This window comes from Helianthus annuus, chromosome 15 (assembly GCF_002127325.2).
Source record: "Helianthus annuus cultivar XRQ/B chromosome 15, HanXRQr2.0-SUNRISE, whole genome shotgun sequence".
Taxonomy (NCBI): Eukaryota; Viridiplantae; Streptophyta; class Magnoliopsida; order Asterales; family Asteraceae; genus Helianthus; species Helianthus annuus.
Genome location: NC_035447.2, coordinates 55,092,517 through 55,104,153, shown reverse-complemented (window position 1 = coordinate 55,104,153; position 11,637 = coordinate 55,092,517). Strand labels below are relative to the sequence as shown.

The 11,637-nt window shown below is 34.7% G+C and overlaps 1 protein-coding gene across 1 annotated transcript; it reads right to left on the bottom strand.

Annotated features, from left to right (window-relative positions):
- Positions 1 to 1,557: 1,557 nt before the first annotated feature.
- LOC110865869 lies at positions 1,558 to 2,606 on the bottom strand. The gene has a single exon (XM_022115195.2). The coding sequence runs from the start codon at positions 2,404 to 2,406 to the stop codon at positions 1,918 to 1,920; it is 489 nt and encodes a 162-aa protein (XP_021970887.1). The 5' UTR covers positions 2,407 to 2,606; the 3' UTR covers positions 1,558 to 1,917.
- Between the last annotated feature and the right edge of the window lie 9,031 nt (positions 2,607 to 11,637).

Sequence of the window (11,637 nt, the reverse complement as noted above, 5' to 3'; positions counted from 1 at the left end):
ACAAAAATTATGCAAAACACATATGGTTGAATCGGTTGAATAGAATTTAAAATTATACCTTTAATATCCATTGTAACCGTTTGTCTTGATTTACGCATGAAGATCGAATCATTATATTAGTTAGTAGTGAGGAAGGTTCAGAATCAATCAATAATAAGATGGATGCAATATATATTTTTGTTATAATAACATGGAATCGGTTCGTCTTACTTAATCCAATTTGTTTGGATGATGATGACAACATGGGATTTGTTTAAAATAAAAGTAAAGCAAAGTAAGAATTTAAACGGCATAAAGGAAATTCGAACCGGCATATGATATGTACTGAACATGTGCGGCAACCATTCCAACATATAACAGCTTGTGACAATCAATTCATTTAAATATTTTCCAACCGACATGACTTTTAAACGAAAGGGTACAAACCTTAAAAGGGTATATGTGTTAAACAAAGGGGTATATGTTTTTTGTATTATTTAAAAGTAGTTTAGAAAGTTGTGATTTTTTGAAGAGGTGTGATATATTTAAAAGTTGTGACTTGTTTTTAAGAGTGTGATACATTTAAAAGTAGTTTGAAGGGTTGTGACTTTTTGTAAGGGTGTGATATATTTAAAAGTTGTGACTTTTTGTAAGGGGTGTGATACATTTCAAAGTGGTTTGAAGGGTTGTGCCTTTTTGAAGATGTGTGATATATTTAAAAGTTGTGATTTGTTGTAAGGGTGTGATACATTTAAAAGTGGGTTGAAGGGTTGTGTCTTTTTGGAGGGGTGTGATTCAAACCATGGTGTCTTAAGTTGCTTTTTGTAGGGTTATATAATGTCCCAAAGGAAAATTACATCGAAATAGAAGGCAAGCGGGCAACAAGCTACGGTGCTAACCCTTTTTGGATAGATCCACAACCTAGTTTGGGATTTACAGGTGCGATTCAGTTTTTTCAGTTTCCAGTACATGTAAAACCAAAACCGACCAAAAATTTATAAAAAAAACATAAAACCAAACCGTCAGTTTTAACCTAGGTTCGGTTGGTTAGTTATTTCGGTTACAGTCTTACGGATAGGTTATTTCAATTTCATGTGCACCACTAACATTATTGCAGTAGAATCAATACCAAATCGAAACTGAACAAGAACAACATATATCCCTAATAGTCAACTTAATTGTGTAACTAAGCTGTTTGTAACACGTTTTTTTTTCCATTTTCCATCATGCGCCTTTTTAATAAGGAGAGATTGTAGATAATTTTTTCATTTTTTTAGATTGTTTTATGATAAGCTGTCATTAAAATGACAAAATAACAAATTACAAACAAATGGTAGGTAAACGGGCAACAAACTACACCGTAACCCCTTTTTGAATTGCAAAACCGATCCTACTAAAGACGGAGCGACTCTTAAGGGTCAAAAGATTACTATTCACGACCCGCTGGACCATATTCAAGAATTTCACGGCCTCTGGGACTAGGGAACCAAATGTATCAAAAGAAAATGAGATAAACACATGTTGATTCTCTAAACAAGCTTTCTCGTGTTTAACAACCTTGCCTGAATCCCGCCTTCAATGCTGCCTGGCCAGTAACAAACCCATTATCCCTGAGCCCCACAAGAGTGGACCTACACTCTTGTAAGGGTGTTTATCAGCTGGCCGAAGAATAAACCTCCCGTAAAGCGGATCCGTCAGAAAGAGAAAGTTCACTGGAGCCTCCCAGAATTGACTGATTCGGTTCTTTTGAGTACGCAATTCAGTTGGTTACAAAAGTTCAAACTCCGGTTTTTTTCACATTGATAATGCAATGTGTATGCATTTTAGGAACTTTTGAAAATAATATACAATTGATGTTTAATAACTAATTAATTAATATAACTTTTGTAACTATCAAATGACATGAAATTGTAACTTTAATTTACCATAAACACCACATCAAGTATGATGAACCAGTTGATGCAGCTGCATCTCCAGATCATCCAACCGATCTTTCCAATCACTCTTGATGCACAACGGCTTCACATCACTGTAATCTTCAATCACGTCTCCCTGTTTCCGCCGATTATCTTCATCCTCATTAACGCTTTTCATCATCATCTTCTTCTTCTTCATCTTCTTCGATGTTTTCTGAGCACTCGCTTTTTGCAGCGCTAACAGAACAGCAGACCCGCTAATTTTCTCTGAAGTAGCAGCGTATGCATTTGGATCCTCAGTTTCTCGCTGGTTTAAAAGTTCTAATTCTCGATCGGTTTCGGTTTCAGTTTCAGTTTCAGTTTCTTCTTCGTAGTCGTATTTGATGTTTTTTTGAGGACGTGGGTGCTTGGCGGAGACGGTGAACGGAGCTCGGTTGCTCCGGTAGGTGGCGGTGGCGGTGACGGTGGCGATTGGCCGGAAGATGGAGGATAAGGTGGTGTTGGCCCACATGGTTTCTGGATGGAATTAAAACCCTAAAAAACCCAAATTGTAGTCCATTGGGCAATGCCTAATAATATTGGGCTATAACTAGTAAAGATATTTTAAAACTAGTTTAATATAGACGTGCACAAATCAGGTTTTTTTAATGCCTGGTTCCGGTATGATCAGGCATTAAAAGAAATCACGTAGAATTATTGAGTAGAAAAATTATACTCAATATACCTAGATAGGGTATGAAGAAGTTCAGGTATGATCGGGTATTGGATATGATGATTTTGGGTATTGGTAGTCGATTCTAAAAAATAAGGTTTTTTTTAAATTATTTTATACAAATATAAATTTGTTTAAAAATTAAATTTGGTTTGTAAGAGTTAAGTTCCTGTGAAAATAAAATAAACGTACGAAACGTACGAATTGAAAAGAAAGTCAAAAAAAGTGGCGGTGACATTTTGGTAATTATCAGCAACTTCAAAATTACACTAGTAGAGTAATTTTGTAAGTTCATGTAGAGTAATTTTGGTCGTGTAGGGTAATTATCAAAACTGTAGGGTAATTATCAAAATTACACTAACCCCCCCACCCCCAAAAACCTAACCCCCACCCCCCCCTCCCAAAAAAAAAAAAAAAAAAAAAAAAAAAAAAAAAAACCTAAACCCACCCCCCCCCCCAGTAAAAGCTAAAAACTAAACCATAAAGCTAAACCTCATAACTAAATGCTAACAAAATTACTCTACAAGACATTTTCCAAAATTACTCTACAGAAGTCAAAATTACTCTAATAGAGTAATTTGATAATTACCCTACATTTCCCAAAATCACTCTACAGATGCTCAAAATTACTCTAGAGATACTCAAAATTACTCTACTAGAGTAATTTTGAAGTTGCTGATAATTACCAGATTACCACCGCTACTTTTTTCTTTTTCCCTAGTAATTTGTACAAGACATTTTCCAAAATTACTCTACAGAAGTCAAAATTACTCTACTAGAGTAATTTGATAATTACCCTACATTTCCCAAAATTACTCTACATATGCTCAAAATTACTCTAGAGATGCTCAAAATTACTCTACTAGAGTAATTTTGAAGTTGCTGATAATTACCAGATTGCCACCGCCATTTTTTTCTTTTTCCCCAGTAATTTGAAGTTGCTGATAATTACCAAAATGACACCGTCACTTTTTGCTTTTTCCCTCAATTCATACGTTTCGTACGTTAATTTTGTTTTTATTTGATCTTTTACCTGGTTTGTAATTTGTAAAAACAAGTAGAATAAATTAGAAATACGTAAATTTACTCAAGTATAAATTATTTGCTTTTAAATATAAAAGTTTAAAGTAAACATAAATATATACTTTAAAATTTGGGTATAGGGTATATGCAGGTTCGGATATAGGGTATGACCGGTTCCATGTATTAAACATAAATATATAATTTAAAATTTGGGTATAGAGTATAAGCAGGTTCGGGTATAGGGTATGACCGGTTCCATGTATTTTCGGGTATAAATCGGGTACGGTTTTAGATACAGGTATTGATCTCAAATTGTATACCCTATCCATACGTACGGGTAAGATCAGGTTCAGTTACGAGTATAAAATATCCGAATATAAAAATGACCGGTTTCACGTTTGTTTTTCGGGTCTGATTCCATATAGTTTTTTTTAGCACCTCTAGTTTTTTTTTTTTTTTTTGAAAAGTAACTTTCATTAACGACAAGCCAAACCTCAAACCGAGGCGGCACCACACCCAACAATTACATATTCACAAATTTACACCAATCAACCCAAGAAAACCTACTCAACTTCGCTCTCCTACTAAACCATAAATACCCAACGGACTTTATCTCACTAAGGATACTACCAATACTAACCGGCTTATTATTGAACCTAGCTTCATTCCTGGCTCTCCAAATGCTCCAACACGATAATCTAACAATGCCTTTAACAACCTCCCCCCCCCCCCCAACCCACTCAGGCCACAAAACTCATGAACTTCCAAAAGGTCTTTTACCGAAAAAGCAAAAAAAAAGGGGATCGAACACCACAAACAAACCTGCTGCCAAATAACAGTCGCCACATAACATGATGTGAAAATATGTTCCGCCGATTCATCGACCTCGCCACATAGAGAACACCTCGGCACATTTAGCACCTCTAGTTTAATATGTTGAAGTTCAACTGTTTAGGTATCTAGTAGAATAATTTAATGTGTTTACTTATATTTTATTATATATATTAAATTAAATTAAATTAAATAACATCACAAACTACAATATACTTTTTTAATTTTATTTTTTGACCACAATGTTTTTATCTTTTGACCACAAGTAGTTTTTAGTCTTGGTTTTAACTTTTTAACTCTCACATACTTATAAAAATTCTTAAATTATATTAATAGTTTATGTTACATATTAATAATACTAATATAGCAATTCATATTATAATAATAAGTTACAAAAATAACACCAACCGTAACCTCTATAGTGGTTTTTTTAGTAAATTACAAGTTTTGTCCTTTATGTATGTCCCAAATTGCAGGCACTGTCCTTTGTCTTTAAAATTGATGAGTTTTGTCCTTAATGTTTGCAAATCTTGCACGTTATGTCCTTTAGGCCAAACCCAGTTAGATTTTTTGGTTAAAACTGATCATGTGCAAAGCACATGAGGGTACTATTGTAATTTCACCATTTAAGGGGCTATTGTGTAACTAATATATAGATTAGGACTATTTTGTAAAAATAGAAAATATATTAAATTAAAACCATATGTTTCCTCTTTGATTTTCAGCTTCAAAAGCACCTCACCAAAAAGACGGCTTTTAATCACATTTCCAAATCGTTCATCATCGCCTTCAGATTTCATCATGAACAACTCTTTCGCAGAGCACCCCAAGATTTCTTCACCCGCTTCTTGAAAAGCAGTCACCCATGTCAACCCAGTGTGATCTTGAACCTGACATTGAAGTAGATATCTATAATCACATTCTTCAAACTCTTGATTGCAACGGTCACATTGCCATTTTGAGTTCCCTGACTTTGTTACTTTTTTAGTGCATTGTTTATCTCCAACTGTAGGGACACTCAAAATCAAGCTGTTACTGTTAATCAGCTTCGTCTTCATATTAACCTTGCTCGCGAGCTGTACGGTGTCGTTTTTCGGATGGAGTCAACAAAGTGTTCCTCCTGTGGTTGGTTCAAAGGAGAAAGAAGGAGGGTTTCAAGGGTTTTTTGTGTTTACGCCGGTGGTTGCTTAGGGGGTATTTAGGTAAGAAAGCCACCGCTCTTACCTCTCTTTCTCTGTTGTCATTGCCGCCGCTGCAACCTTTTCCGGCGAGCCACCGTTGTAATCTGTGCACTGATTTTAGGTAAGAAAGCCACCATCCTACTCGTTTTCATTTTCCATTCAAAAGCCCTAAGGTTTTATTCGTTAATTGTGATCATATAACTCGAATTTGACGTGAAACAGGATGCACAAATTAGGGTTCATATTTGGGGAAGATGATGACTCAAACTATATATCATGGATGCTCTTATGTTAATTGAGGAGAGAGAGGGTGTGTGTTTATGTATATAACATATAATAATTATATATTGTTTCCATTTATTAAAAAAACGAAATTACAAAAATGCCCTCATGTGCCTTGCACATGATCAGATTTAACAAAAAAAAAAATTAACTTGGTTAGGCCTAAAGGACATAACGTGCAAGATTTGCAAACATTAAGGACAAAACTCATCAATTTTAAAGACAAAGGACAGCGCCTGCAATTTGGGACATACATAAAGGACAAAACTTGTAATTTACTCGGTTTTTTTTTTATAAGTTTTGAATTAACCCTTAGACTATATATAATATACGTCTCTAACCCAATACTTTTATTTTCCTTTTATACTTCATTCGTTAGTTTTTTAGAATGACCAAATAAGTGATATTCTTATTTGAAAACGGCGTAAGACCACGTCACCACCACCATTTTTTTCGTTTGTTCAGGTCGCTACACCACGTCATAGGTACCATGCCACCGTTTTTCTTCTATTTGTTACAATTTATTTCGTTTTTTGTTGTGTTACATATACTTAGATTGCTTGAAAAAAAATATCAAAACACATATTAAATGTTTGTATCTACTAACATTTTAATATACTTATTGGTTCAATAACCGAAAATTTATTATTAGTCTTCAAACTAATTCAATCATTAGATTTTTACGGGCACATCAGAATTGGTTTACCTAAATTACATATACAATTACGAGTCTAATCGCAATTGGTTTACCTAAATTACGTATGCGATTACGAGACCGCTGAAACGCACGGGTATGTCATACTAGTTTTTTTTATTCACAACTATATAAGAATGTGTTTAACCCATTAAAACATGGTCTACTTCTTAGGTTTGATTCGGTGATATAACCAATTTTGTTGCGCACACACACTTATATATGACAATGCGTCCAGGTTGAATGTTTGATTAACTGTTGTTGTAATGAGTTTTAATCATGAGCATATGTATTAACTGTTGTTGTAATGAATTTTAATCATGAACATATATATAACGATGTGTGTGGTGTATAAAATAGAGCGTCTCATATCATTGTTTTAACCAACAAATCCAATTTTTTTTTTTTTTTGAGTAAAATGCACGGATAGTCCATGTGGTTTTCCAAAAAAAACACCTATAGTTCTCAATTTTTGAAAATTACACCGGTGCTCTCTGTGGTTTGACAATTTGTTACTCGAATAGTCGCTGGAGTGAATGTCCGTTAGTTTTCTCCGTTAAGTGTGTGTGAAATGACAAAATTACCCTTCATCTTCTCCACTCTATAAAAACAAAACAACCCCACCCCCACCTCTCTCTGATTGCAACCCTTGTTACATTCCCTGCTCCTCCTACGTTTGTTAGCAGCACCAAGTTGAAATATGAGTTTAAAACATAAAACATACCTACTGTAATGAACAGGAATAATTTCAGCTTTGTTTGCTGTAACACAGGCTGAGAGATGTCAAAATGGTGTTGGGGAGGGTTGCACCAGCCTCCATCATTGTTGGGTAATGCATTGTTTGGTGGGCAGAAGTTGGTTGTAGTGACTACTACAGAACTAGGGTGACACCATTTTGGTTCACCGCACACTTGATTTCAAAGCAAGCTACACAGCTCATTCCATTGTTGAACTTAGTGCTGCTGTGGTGTAGGCATGATTGTAAAACAAGGTCTCTAAGGCCGAGTACTTCCCGAGTAATCGCTACAAGATAGGCTGCTAAGGCGACTTTCTTTAACTCCGCCTAATTACTCGAAATCGATCAAACGCGGTCAAACTTGGCTAGAATCAGATGGATCTAGTAGGTCTCGTTGGGCCGAGTTTGACTTAAAAAAAATAAAACGTAATTTCTACACCTAACATATTAAAGAATAAATATAATTTTCACGTATTTTATTATAAATATTAGTAAACTATGTTATACGACATATATTTAATTTCCGAAAACTAATTTTTTTATAATTTAATATGTCCGAGTACTCCCTGAGTACTCTCTCCACCTAGGCCGAGTACTCTTTACTCCCCGGTCGACCGACTAGGGAGCGCTTAACGACTTTTGCAACCATGGGTGTAGGTGGGAGGTGGTTGGTGGTTGGTGGTTAATGGTGGGGGAAACAGAGAGAAATGTGGGGGGTGGGTGGGGTTGTTTGGTATTTATATAGTGGAGAAGATGGAGGGTAATTTTGTCATTTCACATCCACTTAACGGAGAAAACTAACGGACATCCACTCCAGTGACTATCCAAGTAACAAATTGTCAAATTACAGGAAATACCGGTGTAATTTCTAAAAGTTTGAGACTATAGGTATTATTTTGTAAAACCAGAGGTACTGTTCGTGCATTTGTGCATTTTACTCTTCTTTTTCTTTTATCGGTTGCTTTTTAGCACAACCTTAACTATTTATTCAAACGATTACAATTTTATTTACTAATGATAACAATATAAAATGAGAAAAGCACTTCAAACCTGATAGATAACTAAGTTATTAGATAATAGCAACACCATGCATACTACTCAGGTGAAAATCAAAGGGCGTATAGTCATGGCCATGGTTGCAAAAGTCGTTAGACGCTTTCTAATCAATTGATTGTGGAGTTGAGAGTACTCGGCATAGGCGGATAGTACTTGGGAGTACTCGGACATTTTAAATTATAAAGAAATTAGTTTTCGAAAAATTATATGTATATGTCACATATCATAAGTTTACTAATATTTATAACTAGATGAATATCAATATAAATAAAGAATATATGTTCAAATAGTAAACTATATCAAAAATTGATATTAATTCCTTTAAAAATGATGAGTAAAGTACACGGATAGTCCCTTTGTTTATCAAAATTTTGGATTTGGTCACTAGCTTTCCAAAAGTATACAGATGGTCCCTGTGGTTTGCACTTTGTAACGTATTTAGTCCTCAGTTTTTTTTTTCAAAAGTACATGGAAGGTCCCTGTGGTTTGCACATTGTAACACACTTAGTCCTCAACTTTTTCCAAAAGTACATGGATGGTCCCTGTGGTTTGCACTTTGTAACGCATTTAGTCCCTAACTTGGACATGCTAAAGCCTTTAGATTTGTTGGCTAGGGACTACATGCGTTATAAAGTGAAAACCACATGGACCATTCGTGTACTTTTGAAAAGCTAAGGACATAATCCAAAATAAGCCACATGGACCATCTGTTTACTTTACTAAAAAATGATATCCATTTCTTTAAGATGATAGATATAAGAATTACGTTTTATTTTTTTTTAAGTCAAACTCGGCCCGAGTTGACCTACTAGATCCGATTCAGGCCGACTTTGACCGTGTTTGATCAATTATGAGTAATTAAGTGGAGTTGAAGAAAGACGCTTCAGCAGCCTAACTTGTAGCGATTACTCGGCCTTCAAGACCTTATTTTATAACATTGCTTATAGCCTAGTGATACTAAGATGTATGAAAAAGTGTCCTCCTTAAAGTCGAAGGTTGAGGTCTCCTTAAAACAAATGTGTAGTTAAGTAGATTTTGGAGATTATGATTAGAAAGTGTTTACGTTAGTTGATAAAAGGAATATCGAATACATTTGTCCTTTTGTTCGAGTGGGAGGTTGGATTCAATTGGCAATGTCATTGAAGATAAGATGTTTTTCTTGATGTTAAGGTTCAAGCCCTGTCGAAGACGGATTCAGGGTAATTTAAACATTTAAAAAACTAGTACTTTTGTTTATTGGTGTTTAATTGTTAATTAAAAAACTAGTCCTTTTGTTTATTGGTGTTTAATTGCTAAAGGATAATTGAATAATTGATAGAATATTTGGTGATTCATTAATTAATTAGTAAATGGTATAAGATTTGCTACGTCACTGATGATGTAAATTCTTGTTTTATGTATGATACATGGCTACATGCATAAATATATGTTGGTTACAAATTTAGTACATGAATATAATACTAGAATTAAGCATTCTCGCGTTGCGGTGAGGGCTTAAAACTATGCCAAATAACATCAATGCCACACCGCTGGTATCGATCACCAACACTGAAGTTGCGGCGTGTTAATACGAAGAAATAAGACAGAAACATATAACATGAAAAAAATAACTATGTCGATTTAGGACACACGCGTTGCGACGAACTTGTTAGATCGAAAAAATAGACATAAAAATGTTGAAACACATACGCACGTTGCGCCGTGTTAACTCGCAAAATAACATAGAAAAGAATAACTAAGTCAATGTAGAATCGGCCCGTTGCAGCGAACTTGCCAAATGGGGAAAATAGACATGTAGCGACATACCTGTCAAATGTGAAAAAATAGACGAAAAACGTTGAACCACACATGCACGTTGCGACGTAGTAACTCGCAAAATTTAAAACGAAACGTAAAACGAAAAAACTTGCGAAAGATAAAAAGTATGGGGGACCAAAGTTGTAAATAAAAAAGTTTTGGGTTAAATTACAAAAGATGAAAAGTTTTAAGTTAAAAGTAAACAAATTAAAAGTGTTAAAATACAATAAATGAAAACTTTTGGGTTAAAAGTGAAAAATCACAAAATTTTTTTTGGAAAACCCCTATACTTGGTACAATAACAATATAATGCAAATGTTTGCTAATTTATATTATGGAAATTAACGATGAATTGATGACGCATGCCATGGCATTATGCATGTGACAAAAGTAGACCTCATACATTCACTTTCAACCTACCACTTCATGTAATTGTTACCAAATGTACGAATCTACGTCCTCCATGTATGGAGCCTTATGACATTTTCAACATCAAAGCTACACATACCGAACACTCAAAAAGTAAAACAATAAAACATAAATGTTTACACTTGTTTTTGTTATACATCTATATCTCATAAAATAGATGTCAAGTGTCATTTTGTTAGTTCTTTTACATGTTTGTTATAACAGTTAATATATAGGAGGGGAGGTTTAAAAAGAAGGATTAAAAGGATTCAGTCTTAATAAATCATTGTGCCAAGGTTTTTACAAAACACTAAATTATTGTGAGAAAAAAAGGAACAAAGTAACAAACTAACATCGTTTATTTTATTTTTTTTATCAATGATTCATTCTTTAAGTACATGTATGTATAAAAAACTGTTTTGGTCAAAAATTACCGAAGCAATTAAGTGATCAAATTAGTTAAGTGAGGTAGTGTGCTAAGAGAATGTGTTCAAAAATATGTCAATTGAGTTATTTGTAAAAACAGTTCGGGGATACGGCTCAGGATATAGAGTCGTATCTGCGATCAAACAATGAGCAAAAAAGTAAAGTAAATGACACGAGATGTACGAGGAAAGCCCTTGATCAATCTAGATCGCCGGCATAAAACCCCGGGAGCTGACAATCGCAGCTGCCTTGTTCTTCTATTGCTTCAAATATCAGGATACAGTGCAGGATGTGGTGCGGATCGACTAAGTGTTACAACGTGAATTGGGTACAAGTGTGGTGATTGCAGTAATCTAGAGAGCAAGAGTGTACAAGAGTGTTAGCGAAAAGAGTGTGTGCCTTAAACTGATCCGCCACATCTATTTATAGTAAAGATAAATTAACAAACTATCCTAAACTTGCGGGATCCACCGAATATTCCTTCATTGAACGTTGTAGACCTGGTCTTTCGGGCTCAACGTCTCTTCTTCAACAAACTCGTCTGAGTCCTGAGGAGAAGAAGTCCTCTTGACCGTTAGTAAGCCTCAGCCTTTAAT